General features: G+C 35.6%; 1 protein-coding gene across 2 annotated transcripts in view; it reads left to right on the plus strand.

Moving 5' to 3' along the window:
• LOC148947228 (lysine-specific demethylase 4C-like) overlaps positions 1–16,374 on the plus strand; it is an 89,575-nt gene that overhangs the window by 16,761 nt on the left and 56,440 nt on the right. For both annotated transcript variants that reach the window (XM_089096938.1, XM_089096939.1), the window contains exon 3: positions 1,447–1,631. In XM_089096938.1, coding sequence (XP_088953064.1) covers positions 1,447–1,631 — 185 coding nt within the window. The remainder of the gene's footprint in view (positions 1–1,446; positions 1,632–16,374) is intronic.

A 16,374-nucleotide genomic window follows, 5' to 3' on the forward strand; every position in this document is an offset into this window, starting at 1 on the left:
TTTTTAGATAGTTTTAAGTTCTAATTTATATTTAATATAACATAATTTCATTCATGTTTGTATTGAAATAACACAAGCTGCCTGGCAGTTTTCACATTTATTGGCAGATTTTTTCTGAAAATACCATTTTTACGTACAAAAATACTTTTTGCTCAAAGAAAAGCTATTAAAACATAAGTTGTGCTGCTTAAATCTTGACAGCTTTTGGAATTCTGCTATTGACAGCTTTGGAACTTTGCCCATACCTCAACCCATGACATTAGTCCAGCAAAGACTCCATAGCCTGTAAAAGCGTGTGTGTGTGGTGGTGGGGGGGGGGGGCAGCATCTCAATTCAAATACTAACATGAAACATAAACGAAATCTAGGTGACCTCTGGCTAAGGATAAAAGCTGTCAACCAAGTAGTAAGTATGCTCCAACCATCCTGGAGTCATCCACCCCAAAGGAAAAAAGGGCCATCAAACCAAAATTAGTGAAACTTTAATGATTCTATTAAATGTCTCAAGTAGTAATGTTTTTTAGTTAATTCCAGAAAAATATTCCATACTTGCCTTTGTCCCTTTACCCCCTTAGATTTTGGAAACACCTTTTTTTATATATCATTGAATTTTCATTGTAAAATTTGTGTTTTTGGTATTTGGTATCGTTTTTTTATATTTACAATTTTATATAGTATTAAAAAAATAATCAGATTGCTCTTATAGGACCCACAGGTTATGTATATTGATTTTTTTTTCTTTGAACTGTGTTTGAAATTAGGGACTACTAATATAAAAAAAAAATCCTGTTTACGCAAGTATCTGAATTTAGAATTATTGACAATTATTGAATTATTATTATTGTTGACAATATGACAATTAGAATTATTGGCCACCCAATGATTTATATACACTTAGGCTAATCCATTAATTTTTTTTCTCTTTCTTTTTATTTAAGCTTATTAGAATTAGAATTATGGGCCACCACAATAATTAGAATTATTGGCCACCCAATGATTTATATACACTTATGCTAATCCATTAATTTTTTTTCTCTTTCTTTTTATTTAAGCTTATTAGAATTAGAATTATTGGCCACCACAATAATTAGAATTATTGGCCACCCAATGATTTATATACACTTAGGCTAATCCATTAATTTTTTTTCTCTTTCTTTTTATTTAAGCTTATTAGAATTAGAATTATGGGCCACCACAATAATTAGAATTATTGGCCACCCAATGATTTATATACACTTATGCTAATCCATTAATTTGTTTTTCTCTTTCTTTTTATTTAAGCTTATTAGAATTAGAATTATTGGCCACCACAATAATTAGAATTATTGGCCACCCAATGATTTATATACACTTATGCTAATCCATTAATTTTTTTTTCTCTTTCTTTTTATTTAAGCTTGTGTTATTGCCTCGGATAACAAGCGTTAAATTTATGATCCATTTTCAGGAATGGAACATCAACAGATTAGGCACAATTCTTGACTATGTCAACAAAGATTATGGGATAGCCATTGAAGGTGTCAATACTGCATACTTATATTTCGGGATGTGGAAGACAACGTTTGCTTGGCACACAGAAGACATGGATCTGTACTCAATCAACTTTTTGCATTTTGGAGCACCCAAATCCTGGTTTGTTCACTTACATTCTATTTAATGAAACCAATCCCCGCAGAAATCCCTAGGCTCATTGGTATAAGCAGAGCTGGGGAGTAGGAATAAGAAGCTTTTAATAAAGAATCCTGGTTGGTCAACTTTAATTCTTTTTATTGGAACAATCCCTGCTGAGAGCCTATGGTTTATTATTATAGTCAGAACTGGGGAGTAGGAGTAAGAGGTTTTGAACAAGCATAAAGTATCTTGGGTTGTCAACTGACATTCTATATAATGAAGCAAGTCGCAGAACTAACTAGACTAATTTGTATAAGTAGAGCTGGGGGAGTCGGAGTAAGAAACTTTTAGTAAAGAATACAGGTTGGTCAACTTTAATTCTTTTTATTGGAAAAATCCCCGAAGAGAGACTAACGTTTATGATTATTATCAGAACTGGGGAGTAGGAGTAAGAGGTTTTGAACAAGTATAAAGAATCTTGGGTTGTCAACTTACATTCTATTTAATGAAGCAAATCCCCGCAGAAATCCCTAGGTTCATTGGTATAAGTAGAGCTGGGGAGTCGGAGTAAGAAACTTTTAATAAAGAATCCCGGGTGGGTGAACTTTAATTCTTTTTATTGGAACAATCCCCGCAGAGAGCCTAAGGTTTATTATTATAATCAGAACTGGGGAGTAGGAGTAAGAGGTTTTGAGCAAGTATAAAGTATCTTGGGTTGTCAACTTACATTCTATTTAATGAAACAAATCCCAGCAGAAATCCCTAGGATCATTGGTATAAGTAGAGCTGGGGAGTCGGAGTAAGAAACTTTTAATAAAGAATCCCGATTGGTCAACTTTAATTCTTTTTATTGGAACAATCCCCGCAGAGAGCCTAACGTTTATTATTATAATCAGAACTGGGGAGTAGGAGTAAGAGGTTTTGAACAAGTATAAAGAATCTTGGGTTGTCAACTGACATTCTATTTAATGAAACAAATCCCCGCAGAAATACCTAGGCTCATTGGTATCAGGAGAGCTGGGGAGTAGGAGTAAGAAACTTTTAGTAAAGAATCCCGGTTGGTCAACTTTAATTCTTTTTATTGGAACAATCCCCGCAGAGAGCCTAACGTTTATTATTATAATCAGAACTGGGGAGTAGGAGTAAGAGGTTTTGAACAAGTATAAAGAATCTTGGGTTGTCAACTTACGTTCTATTTAATGAAACAAATCCCCGCAGAAATCCCAAGTATCAATGGTATAAGTAGAGCTGGGGAGTAGGAGTAAGAAACTTTTAGTAAAGAATCCCGGTTGGTCAACTTTAATTCTTTTTATTGGTACAATCCCCGCAGAGAGCCTAAGGTTTATTATTATAATCAGAACTGGGGAGTAGGAGTAAGAGGTTTTGAACAAGTATAAAGTATCTTGGGTTGTCAACTTACATTCTATTTAATGAAACAAATCCCCGCAGAAATCCCTACTCTCATTGGTATAAGTAGAGCTGGGGAGTCGGAGTAAGAAACTTTTAATAAAGAATCCAGGTTGGTCAACTTTAATTCTTTTTATTGGAATAATCCCCGCAGAGAGCCTAAGGTTTATTATTATAATCAGAACTGGGGAGTAGGAGTAAGAGGTTTTGAACAAGCATAAAGTATCTTGGGTTGTCAACTTACATTATATTTAATTAAACAAGTCGCAGAAATCCCTAGGCTCATTGGTATAAGGAGAGCTGGGGAGTAGGAGTAAGAAGCTTTTAATAAAGAATCCCGGTTGGTCAACTTTAATTCTTTTTATTGGAACAATCCCCGCAGAGATCCTAAGGTTTATTATTATAATCAGAACTGGGGAGTAGGAGTAAGAGGTTTTGAACAAGTATAAAGTATCTTGGGTTGTCAACTTACATTCTATTTAATGAAGCAAATCCCCGCAGAAATCCCTAGGATCATTGGTATAAGTAGAGCTGGGGAGTAGGAGTAAGAACCTTTTAATAAAGAATCCCGGTTGGTCAACTTTAATTCTTTTTATTGGAACAATCCCCGCAGAGAGCCTAAGGTTTATTATTATAATCAGAACTGGGGACTAGGAGTAAGAGGTTTTGAACAAGTATAAAGAATCTTGGGTTGTCAACTTACATTCTATTCAATGAAACAAATCCCCTCAGAAATCCCTAGGCTCATTGGTATAAGGAGAGCTGGGGAGTAGGAGTAAGAAACTTTTAATAAAGAATCCCGGTTGGTCAACTTTAATTCTTTTTATTGGAACAATCCCCGCAGAGAACCTAAGGTTTATTATTATAATCAGAACTGGGGAGTAGGAGTAAGAGGTTTTGAACAAGTATAAAGAATCTTGGGTTGTCAACTTACATTCTATTTAATGAAACAAATCCCCTCAGAAATCCCTAGGCTCATTGGTATAAGGAGAGCTGGGGAGTAGGAGTAAGAAACTTTTAATAAAGAATCCCGGTTGGTCAACTTTAATTCTTTTTATTGGAACAATCCCCGCAGAGAGCCTAAGGTTTATTATTATAATCAGAACTGGGGAATAGGAGTAAGAGGTTTTGAAAAAGTATAAAGAATCGTGGGTTGTCAACTTACATTATATTTAATAAAACAAATCCCCTCAGAAATCCCTTGGCTCATGGGTAGAAGGAGAGCTGGGGAGTAGTAGTAAGAAACTTATAATAAAGAATCCCGGTTGTTCAACTTTAATTCTTTTTATTGGAACAATCCCCGAAGAGAGCCTGTGGTTTATTATTATAATCAGAACTGGGGAGTAGGAGAAAGAGGTTTTGAACAAGCATAAAGAATCTTGGGTTGTCAACTTACGTTCTATTTAATGAAGCAAATCCCTGCAGAAATCCCTAGGCTCATTGGTATAAGGAGAGCTGGGGAGTAGGAGTAAGAAACTTTTAATAAAGAATCCAGGTTGGTCAACTTTAATTCTTTTTATTGGAACAATCCCCGGAGAGAGCCTAACGTTTATTATTATAATCAGAACTGGGGAGTAGGAGTAAGAGGTTTTGAACAAGTATAAAGAATCTTGGGTTGTCAACTTACGTTCTATTTAATGAAGCAAATCCCCGCAGAAATCCCTAGGCTCATTGGTATAAGTAGAGCTGGGGAGTAGGAGTAAGAAACTTTTAATAAAGAATCCCGATTGGTCAACTTTAATTCTTTTTATTGGAACAATCCCCGCAGAGAGCCTAAGGTTTATTATTATAATCAGAACTGGGGAGTAGGAGTAAGAGGTTTTGAGCAAGTATAAAGTATCTTGGGTTGTCAACTTACATTCTATTTAATGAAACAAATCCCCGCAGAAATCCCTAGGCTCATTGGTATAAGTAGAGCTGGGGAGTCGGAGTAAGAAACTTTTAATAAAGAATCCCGATTGGTCAACTTTAATTCTTTTTATTGGAACAATCCCCGCAGAGAGCCTAACGTTTATTATTATAATCAGAACTGGCGAGTAGGAGTAAGAGGGTTTGAACAAGTATAAAGTATCTTGGGTTGTCAACTTACATTCTATTTAATGAAACAAATCACCGCAGAAATCCCTAGGATCATTGGTCTAAGTAGAGCTGGGGAGTAGGAGTAATAAACTTTTAATAAAGAATCCAGGTTGGTCAACTTTAATTCTTTTTATTGGAACAATCCCCGCAGAGAGCCTAAGGTTTATTATTATAATCAGAACTGGGGAGTAGGAGTAAGAGGTTTTGAACAAGTATAAAGAATCTTGGGTTGTCAACTTACGTTCTATTTAATGAAGCAAATCCCTGGAGAAATCTTTAGCCTCATAAATATAAGTAGAGCTGGGGAGTAGAAGTAAGAAACTTTTAATAAAGAATCCCGGTTGGTCAACTTCAATTCTTTTTATTGGAATAATCCCCGCAGAGAGCCTAAGGTTTATTATTATAATCAGAACTGGGGAGTAGGAGTAAGAGGTTTTGAACAAGTATAAAGAATCTTGGGTTGTCAACTTACGTTCTATTTAATGAAGCAAATCCCTGGAGAAATCTTTAGGCTCATTGGTATAAGGAGAGCTGGGGAGTAGGAGTAAGAAACTTTTAATAAAGAATCCCGGTTGGTCAACTTTAATTCTTTTTATTGGAACAATCCCCGTAGAGAGCCTAAGGTTTATTATTATAATCAGAACTGGGGAGTAGGAGAAAGAGGTTTTGAACAAGTATAAAGAATCTTGGGTTGTCAACTTACATTCTATTTAATGAAACAAATCCCCTCAGAAATCCCTAGGCTCATTGGTATAAGGAGAGCTGGGGAGTAGGAGTAAGAAACTTTTAGTAAAGAATCCCGGTTGGTCAACTTTAATTCTTTTTATTGGTACAATCCCCGCGGAGAGCCTGAGGTTTATTATTATAATCAGACCTAGGGAGTATGAGAAAGAGGTTTTGAACAAGTATAAAGTATCTTGGGTTGTCATATTACATTCTATTTAATAAATCAACTCCCATGAGAATTCCCAAGACTCATTGTTATAAGTAGAGCTGGGAAGTATGAGTAAGAAACTTTTAATAAAGAATTCCGGTTGGTCTACTTTAATTCTTTTTATTGGAACAATCCCCGCAGAGAGCCTAAGGTTTATTATTATAATCAGACCTGGGGAATAGGAGTTAGAGGTTTTGAAATATTATAAAGAATCGTGTGTTGTCAACTTACATTCTATTTAATGAAACAAATCCCCTCAGAAATCCCTAGGATCATTGGTATAAGGAGAGCTGGGGAGTAGGAGTAAGAAACTTTTAATAAAGAATCCTGGTTGGTCAACTTTAATTCTTTTTATTGGAACAATCCCCGTAGAGAGCCTGAGGTTTATTATTATAATCAGAACTGGGGAATAGGAGTAAGAGGTTTTGAACAAGTATAAAGAATCGTGTGTTGTCAACTTACATTCTATTTAATGAAACAAATCCACTCAGAAATACCTAGTCTCAGTGGTATAAGTAGAGCTGTGGAGTAGGAGTAAGAAACTTTTAATTAAGAATCCCGGTTTGTCAACTTTAATTCTTTTTATTGTAATAATCACCGAAGAGAGCCTATGGTTTATGATTATACTCAGAACTGGGGAATAGGAGTAAGAGTTTTTGAAATAGTATAAAGAATCGTGGGTTGTCAACTTACATTCTATTTAATGAAACAAATCCCCTCAGAAAGCCCTAGGCTCATTGGTATAAGTAGAGCTGGGGAGTAGGAGTAAGAAACTTTTAATAAAGAATCCCGGTTGGTCAACTTTAATTCTTTTTATTGGAACAATCCCCGCAGAGAGCCTATGGTTTATTATTATAATCAGAACTGGGGAGTAGGAGTAAGAGGTTTTGAAAAAGCATAAATAATCTTGTGTTGTCAACTTACATTATATTTAATTAAACAAGTCGCAGAAATACCTAGGCTCATTGGTATAAGGAGAGCTGGGGAGTAGGAGTAAGAAGCTTTTAATAAAGAATCCCGGTTGGTCAACTTTAATTCTTTTTATTGGAATAATCCCCGCAGAGAGCCTAAGGTTTATTATTATAGTCAGAACTGGGGAGTAGGAGTAAGAGGTTTTGAACAAGTATAAAGAATCTTGGGTTGTCAACTTACGTTCTATTTAATGAAGCAAATCCCTGGAGAAATCTTTAGGCTCATAGATATAAGTAGAGCTGGGGAGTAGGAGTAAGAAACTTTTAATAAAGAATCCCGGTTGGTCAACTTTAATTCTTTTTATTGGAACAATCCCCGCAGAGAGCCTAAGGTTTATTATTATAATCAGAACTGGGTAATAGGAGTAAGAGGTTTTGAAAAAGTATAAAGAATCTTGGGTTGTCAACTTACATTCTATTTAATGAAAGAAATCCCCTCAGAAAGCCCTAGGCTCATTGGTATAAGTAGAGCTGGGGAGTATGAGTAAGAAACTTTTAATAAAGAATCCCGGTTGGTCAACTTTAATTCTTTTTATTGGAATAATCCCCGCAGAGAGCCTAAGGTTTATTATTATAATAAGAACTGGGGAGTAGGAGTAAGAGGTTTTGAACAAGTATAAAGAATCTTGGGTTGTCAACTTACGTTCTATTTAATGAAGCAAATCCCTGGAGAAATCTTTAGGCTCATAAATATAAGTAGAGCTGGGGAGTATGAGTAAGAAACTTTTAATAAAGAATCCCGGTTGGTCAACTTTAATTCTTTTTATTGGAATAATCCCCGCGGAGAGCCTAAGGTTTATTATTATAATCAGAACTGGGGAGTAGGAGTAAGAGGTTTTGAACAAGTATAAAGAATCTTGGGTTGTCAACTTACATTCTATTTAATGAAACAAATCACCTGAGAAATCCCTAGGCTCATTTTTATAAGGAGAGCTGGGGAGTAGGAGTAAGAAACTTTTAATAAAGAATTCCGGTTGTTCAACTTTAATTATTTTTATTGGAACAATCCCCGCAGAGAGCCTAAGGTTTATTATTATAATCAGAACTGGGGAGTAGGAGTAAGAGGTTTTGAACAAGTATAAAGAATCTTGGGTTGTCAACTTACATTCTATTTAATGAAACAAATCCCTAGACACATAGCTATAAGGAGAGCTGGGGAGTAGGAGTAAGAAACTTTTAATAAAGAATACCGGTTTGTCAACTTTAATTCTTTTTATTGGAATAATCCCCGCAGAGAGCCTAAGGTTTATTATTATAATCAGAACTAGGGAGTAGGAGTAAGAGGTTTTGAACAAGTATAAAGAATCTTGGGTTGTCAACTTACATTCTATTTAATGAAACAAATCCCCACAGAAATCCCTAGGCTCATTGGTATAAGGAGAGCTGGGGAGTAGCAGTAAGAAACTTTTAATAAAGAATCCCGGTTTGTCAACTTTAATTCTTTTTATTGGAATAATCCCAGCATAGAGCCTATGGTTTATTATTATAATCAGAACTGGGGAGTAGGAGTAAGAGGTTTTGAACAAGCATAAAGAATCTTGGGTTGTCAACTAACATTCTATTTAATGAAACAAGTCGCAGAAATCCCTAGGCTCATTGGTATAAGGAGAGCTGGGGAGTAGGAGTAAGAAACTTTTAATAAAGAATCCCGGTTGGTCAACTTTAATTCTTTTTATTGGAACAATCCCTGCTGAGAGCCTAAGGTTTATTATTATAATCAGAACTGGGGAATAAGAGTAAGAGGTTTTGAACAAGTATAAAGAATCTTGGGTTGTCAACTTACATTCTATTTAATGAAACAAATCCCCGCAGAAATACCTAGGCTCTTTTGTATAAGGAGAGCTGGGGAGTAGGAGTAAGAAACTTTTAGTAAAGAATCCCGGTTTGTCAACTTTAATTCTTTTTATTGGAACAATCCCCGCAGAGAGCCTAAGGTTTATTATTATAATCAGAACTGGGGACTAGGAGTAAGAGGTTTTGAACAAGTATAAAGAATCTTGGGTTGTCAACTTACATTCTATTTAATGAAACAAATCCCTCAGAAATCCCTAGTCTCATTGGTATAAGGAGAGCTGGGGAGTAGCAGTAAGAAACTTTTAATAAAGAATCCCGGTTTGTCAACTTTAATTCTTTTTATTGGTAGAATCCCCGCAGAGAGCCTAAGGTTTATTATTATAATCAGAACTGGGGAGTAGGAGTAAGAGGTTTTGAACAAGTATAAAGAATCTTGGGTTGTCAACTTACTTTCTATTTAATGAATCAAATCCCCTGAGAAATCACTAGGCTCATTGGTATAAGGAGAGCTGGGGAGTAGGAGTAAGAAACTTTTAATAAAGAATCCCGGTTTGTCAACTTTAATTCTTTTTATTGGAACAATCCCAGCAGAGAGCCTAAGGTTAATTATTATACTCAGAACTAGGGAGTAGGAGAAAGAGGTTTTGAACAAGTATAAAGAATCTTGGGTTGTCATCTTACATTCTATTTAATGAAACAAATCCCCTCAGAAATACCGAGATTCATTTTTCTAAGTAGAGCTGGTGTGTATCATTAATACAATTTTAGTAAATAATTCAGTGTTATCATCTTTTATTCTTTTTATTGGTATAATCACTTCGGAGAACATATGGTTTATTATTATAATAAGAACTAGGGAATAGGAGAAAGAGGTGTTGAAAAAGCATAAAGTATCTTGAGTTGTCAACTTAGATTCTATTTAATGAAACAAATCCACGCAGAAATCCCTAGGCTCATTGGTATAAGGAGAGCTGGGGAGTAGGAGTAAGAAAGTTTTAATAAAGAATCCCGGTTGGTCAACTTTAATTCTTTTTATTGGAACAATCCCTGCAGAGAGCCTAAGGTTTATTATTATAATCAGAACTGGGGAATAAGAGTACGAGGTTTTGAAAAAGTATAAAGAATCTTGGGTTGTCAACTTACATTCTATTTAATTAAACAAATCCCCTCAGAAATCCCTAGGCTCATAGGTAGAAGGAGAGCTGGGGAGTAGGAGTAAGAAAGTTTTAATAAAGAATCCCGGTTGGTCAACTTTAATTCTTTTTATTGGGACAATCCCCTCAGAGAGCCTATGGTTTATTATTATAATAAGAACTGGGGAGTAGGAGTAAGAGGTTTTGAACAAGTATAAAGAATCTTGGGTTGTCAACTTACTTTCTATTTAATGAATCAAATCCCATGAGAAATCAATAGGCTCATAGTTATAAGTAGAGCTGGGGAGTATGAGTAAGAAACTTTTAATAAAGAATCCCGGTTGGTCAACTTTAATTCTTTTTATTGGAACAATCCCCGCAGAGAGCCTAAGGATTATTATTATAATCATAACTGGGGAGTAGGAGTAAGAGGTTTTGAACAAGTATAAAGAATCTTGGGTTGTCAACTTACGTTCTATTTAATGAAGCAAATCCCTGGAGAAATCTTTAGGCTCATAGATATAAGTAGAGCTGGGGAGTAGGAGTAAGAAACTTTTAGTAAAGAATCCCGGTTGGTCAACTTCAATTCTTTTTATTGGTATAATCCCCGCGGAGAGCCTATGGTTTATTATTATAATTAGAACTGGGGAGTAGGAGTAAGAGGTTTTGAGAAAGCATAAAGTATCTTGGGTTGTCAACTTACATTCTATTTAATGAAACAACTCCCCTCAGAAATCCCTAGGCTCATTGGTATAAGGAGAGCTGGGGAGTAGGAGTAAGAAAGTTTTAATAAAGAATCCCGGTTGGTCAACTTTAATTCTTTTTATTGGAACAATCCCCGCAGAGAGCATAAGGTTTATTATTATAATCAGAACTGGGGAGTAGGAGTAAGAGGTTTTGAACAAGTATAAAGAATCTTGGGTTGTCAGCTTACATTCTATTTAATAAAACAAAACCCCTCAGAAATCCCGTGGCTCATTGGTATAAGGAGAGCTGGGGAGTAGGAGTAAGAAACTTTTAATAAAGAATACCGGTTGGTCAACTTTAATTCTTTTTATTGGAACAATCCCCGCAGAGAGCCTAAGGTTTATTATTATAATCAGAACTGGGTATTAGGAGTAAGAGGTTTTGAAAAAGTATAAAGAATCTTGGGTTGTCATCTTACATTCTATTTAATGAAACAAATCCCCTCAGAAATCCCTAGGCTCATTGGTATAAGTAGAGCTGGGGAGTATGAGTAAGAAACTTTTAATAAAGAATCCCGGTTGGTCAACTTTAATTCTTTTTATTGGAACAATCCCCGCAGAGAGCCTAAGGTTTATTATTATAATCAGAACTGGGGAGTAGGAGAAAGAGGTTTTGAACACGTATAAAGAATCTTGGGTTGTCAACTTACGTTCTATTTAATGAATCAAATCCCGGGAGAAATCTTTAGGCTCATAGATATAAATAGAGCTGGGGAGTAGGAGTAAGAAACTTTTAATAAAGAATTCCGGTTGGTCAACTTTAATTCTTTTTATTGGAATAATCCCCGTGGAGAGACTATGTTTTATTATTATAGTCAGAACTAGGGAGTAGGAGAAAGTGTTTTTTAACAAGCATAAATAATCTTGGGTTGTCAACTTACATTCTATTTATTGAAACAAATCCCCTCAGAAATCCCTAGACTCATTGGTATAAGTAGAGCTGTGAAGTATCAGTAAGAAACTTTTAATAAATAATTCAGATTGGTCAACTTTAATTATTTTTATTGAAATAATCCCCGCAGAGAGCCTAAGTTTTATTATTATAGTCAGAACTAGGGAGTAGGAGTAAGAGGGCAAACTGTGAAGTATAAAGACCAATTTTCCACTTTTCTGCCAGTTTTTTTGTGGAATTCCACAAGGAACTGTGATCGGGCCGCTGGGCTTCCTCCTCATGATAAATGAAATCGCTGCTAAGGTGGGGGACAGATGGAAATACGTTGACGACTTGTCCTTAACGGAAATCGTATCTAAGGATTCGAAGAGCAATGCTGCTGGTATCATTGACCAAGTTACCTCAGAGGCGGCTGAACTAAATATGGTCGTGAATAAGGACAAAGGCTCGGTCACGACATTTTCTTTTCTTCAGAATACTCTACTGACTTTCGAACCTCCTATCGCTTCCGAGCTAATAAGCCATAAGATAACTTTACTTGGTGTTGGGATTTATTCCGATTTCTCATGGCGGGAAAATGCAAAGACAATTGTAAAAAAAAGCTAACGGCGCAATCCAAATGCTAAAAACACTGAAAAAATTTCGAGTTCCTAAGGATAAGCTGAAACTAATATTTCACTCTTTCATCCGCCCCTTAGTTGAATATGCTTGTCCGGTTTGGCACTTTGCCCTTACCCAGGATGATATTGATAAAATAGAACGAGTTCAGAAGAGATCACTGCAAATCATTTATGGTGGTTCCCCTCTTTCTTACTCCTTTTACCTCAAGGGTTTTAAACTTGAATCCTTTTTTTCCCTCCAAGAAAAATTACGCCAAAGATTTCGCTTCTCCCTCCTTCAACATCCCATCTATCGATCCATTCTTTTCCCACCGGTTGTCCCTCTAAGATCTCGTCCTCCCAGGGAAGTGGCTGAGAAAGTCCTGAAACTAACCCCAGTCCACCGTAACACCATGCGTTATAGTAAAAGTTTTGTGCCAAGCTTTGTCAAATATTATAATGATCTCTAGTGTTTTAATTGTTTAGTTTATTTTTATCCTGACGAAGTTTTACCAGATAATTTTATTCTCAATCTCAAGTGTTTTTATCCCTTAGTTTATTTATCCTGACGAAGTTTTATTAGACAACTTTATTTTGTTAATTATGACTAAGAGACATCATATTTGGGCTTTGCCCACGAGAGCTATGTCTTGTTTTTTAATTAAATGAATTTGAATTTGAAGAGGTTTTGAAAAAGTATAAAGAATCTTGGGTTGTCAACTTACGTTCTATTTAATGAAGCAAATCCCTGGAGAAATCTTTAGGCTCATTGGTATAAGTAGAGCTGGGGAGTAGGAGTAAGAAACTTTTAATAAAGAATCCCGGTTGGTCAACTTTAATTCTTTTTATTGGAACAATCCCCGCAGAGAGCCTAATGATTATTATTATAATCAGAACTGTGGACTATGAGTCAGATGTTTGGAAAAAGTATAAAGAATCGTGGGTTGTCAACTTAAATTCTATTTAATTAAACAAATCCCATCATAAATCCCTAGGCTCACTTTTATAAGTAGAGCTGGGGATTAGGAGTAAGAAACTTTTAATAAAGAATCCCGGTTGGTCAACTTTAATTCTTTTTATTGGAATAATCCCCGCAGAGAGCCTAAGGTTTATTATTATAATCAGAACTGGGGAGTAGGAGTAAGAGGTTTTGAACAAGTATAAAGAATCTTGGGTTGTCAACTTACGTTCTATTTAATGAAGCAAATCCCTGGAGAAATCTTTAGGCTCATTGGTATAAGTAGAGCTGGGGAGTAGGAGTAAGAAACTTTTAATAAAGAATCCCGGTTGGTCAACTTTAATTCTTTTTATTGGAACAATCCACGTAGAGAGCCTGAGTTTTATTATTCTAATCAGAACTAGGGAGTAGGAGAAAGAGGTTTTGAACAAGTATAAAGTATCTTGAGTTGTCAACTTACATTCTATTTCATGAAGCAAATCCCCTCAGAAATCACTAGATTCATTGTTATAAGTAGAGCTGTGGAGTAGCAGTAAGAAACTTTTAATAAAGAATTCAGGTTGGTCAACTTTAATTCTTTTTATTGAAACAATCCCCGCAGAGAGCCTAAGTTTTATTATTATAGTTAGAACTGGGGAGTAGGATTAAGAGGTTTTGAACACGTATAAATAATCTTGGGTTGTCAACTTACATTCTATTTAATGAAGCAAATCCCTGGAGAAATCTTTAGGCTCATAGATATAAGGAGAGCTGGGGAGTAGGAGTAAGAAACTTTTAATAAAGAATACCGGTTGGTCAACTTTAATTCTTTTTATTGGAATAATCCCCGCAGAGAGCCTAAGGTTTATTATTATAATCAGAACTGGGGAGTAGGAGTAAGAGGTTTTGAAAAAGTATAAAGAATCGTGGGTTGTCATCTTACATTCTATTTAATGAAACAAATCCCCTCAGAAATCCCTAGGCTCATTGGTATAAGGAGAGCTGGGGAGTAGGAGTAAGAAACTTTTAATAAAGAATCCCGGTTGGTCAACTTTAATTCTTTTTATTGGTACAATCCCCGCAGAGAGCCTAAGGTTTATTATTATAATCAGAACTGGGGAGTAGGAGTAAGAGGTTTTGAACAAGTATAAAGAATCTTGGGTTGTCAACTTAAATTCTATTTAATGAAACAAATCCCCTCAGAAATCCCTAGGCTCATTGGTATAAGGAGAGCTGGGGAGTAGGAGTAAGAAAGTTTTAATAAAGAATCCCGGTTGGTCAACTTTAATTCTTTTTATTGGGACAATCCCCGCAGAGAGCCTAAGTTTTATTATTATAATCAGAACTAGGGAGTAGGAGAAAGAGGTTTTGAACAAGTATAAAGAATCTTGGGTTGTCAACTTACATTCTATTTAATGAAACAAATCCCCTCAGAAATCCCTAGGCTCAGTGGTATAAGGAGAGCTGGGGAGTAGGAGTAAGAAAGTTTTAATAAAGAATCCCGGTTGGTCAACTTTAATTCTTTTTATTGGAATAATCCCCGCAGAGAGCATAAGGTTTATTATTATAATCAGAACTGGGGAGTAGGAGTAAGAGGTTTTGAACAAGTAAAAAGAATCTTGGGTTGTCAGCTTACATTCTATTTAATAAAACAAATCCCCTCAGAAATCCCTAGGCTCATTGGTATAAGGAGAGCTGGGGAGTAGGAGTAAGAAACTTTTAATAAAGAATCCCGGTTGGTCAACTTTAATTCTTTTTATTGGAACAATCCCCGCAGAGAGCCTAAGTTTTATTATTATAATCAGAACTGGTTATTAGGAGTAAGAGGTTTTGAAAAAGTATAAAGAATCTTGGGTTGTCAACTTACATTCTATTTAATGAAACAAATCCCCTCAGAAATCCCTAGGCTCATTGGTATAAGTAGAGCTGGGGAGTATGAGTAAGAAACTTTTAATAAAGAATCCCGGTTGGTCAACTTTAATTCTTTTTATTGGAATAATCCCCGCAGAGAGCCTATGGTTTATTATTATAATCAGAACTGGGGAGTAGGAGTAAGAGGTTTTGAACAAGTATAAAGAATCTTGTGTTGTCAACTTACGTTCTATTTAATGAAGCAAATCCCTGGAGAAATCTTTAGGCTCATAGATATAAGTAGAGCTGGGGAGTAGGAGTAAGAAACTTTTAATAAAGAATCCCGGTTGGTCAACTTTAATTCTTTTTATTGGAACAATCCCCGCAGAGAGCCTAAGGTTTATTATTATAATCAGAACTGGGGAGTAGGAGTAAGAGGTTTTGAACAAGTATAAAGAATCTTGGGTTGTCAACTTACATTCTATTTAATGAAACAAATCCCCTCAGAAATCCCTAGGCTCATTGGTATAAGTAGAGCTGTGGAGTAGGAGTAAGAAACTTTTAATAAAGAATCCCGGTTGGTCAACTTTAATTCTTTTTATTGAAATAATCCCCGCAGAGAGCCTAAGGTTTATTATTATAATTAGAACTGGGGAGTAGGAGTAAGAGGTTTTGAACAAGTATAAAGAATCTTGGGTTGTCAACTTACGTTCTATTTAATGAAGCAAATCCCTGGAGAAATCTATAGGCTCATAGATATAAGGAGAGCTGGGGAGTAGGAGTAAGAAACTTTTAATAAAGAATCCCGGTTGGTCAACTTTAATTGTTTTTATTGGAATAATCCCCGCGGAGAGCCTAAGTTTTATTATTATAATCAGAACTAGGGAGTAGGAGAAAGAGGATTTGAACAAGTAAAAAGAATCTTGGGTTGTCAACTTACATTCTATTTAATGAAACAAATCCCCTCAGAAATCACTAGGTTCAGTGGTATAAGGAGAGCTGGGGAGTAGCAGTAAGAAACTTTTAATAAAGAATACCGGTTGGTCAACTTTAATTCTTTTTATTGGAAAAATCCCCGCAGACAGCCTAAGGTTTATTATTATAATCAGAACTGGGGAGTAGGAGTAAGAGGTTTTGAACAAGTATAAAGAATCTTGGGTTGTCAACTTACATTCTATTTAATGAATCAAATCCCCTCAGAAATCTCTAGGCTCATTGGTATAAGTAGAGCTGGGGAGTAGGAGTAAAAAACTTTTAATAAAGAATCCCGGTTGGTCAACTTTAATTCTTTTTATTGGAATAATCCCCGCAGACAGCCTAAGGTTTATTATTATAATCAGAACTGGGGAGTAGGAGTAAGAGGTTTTGAAAAAGTATAAAGAATCTTGGGTTGTCATCTTACATTCTATTTAATGAAGCAA

This window comes from Artemia sp. Qi Xiang Cuo, chromosome 11, assembly GCF_049724085.1.
Source record: "Artemia sp. Qi Xiang Cuo chromosome 11, ASM4972408v1, whole genome shotgun sequence".
NCBI lineage: Eukaryota > Metazoa > Arthropoda > Branchiopoda > Anostraca > Artemiidae > Artemia > Artemia sp. Qi Xiang Cuo.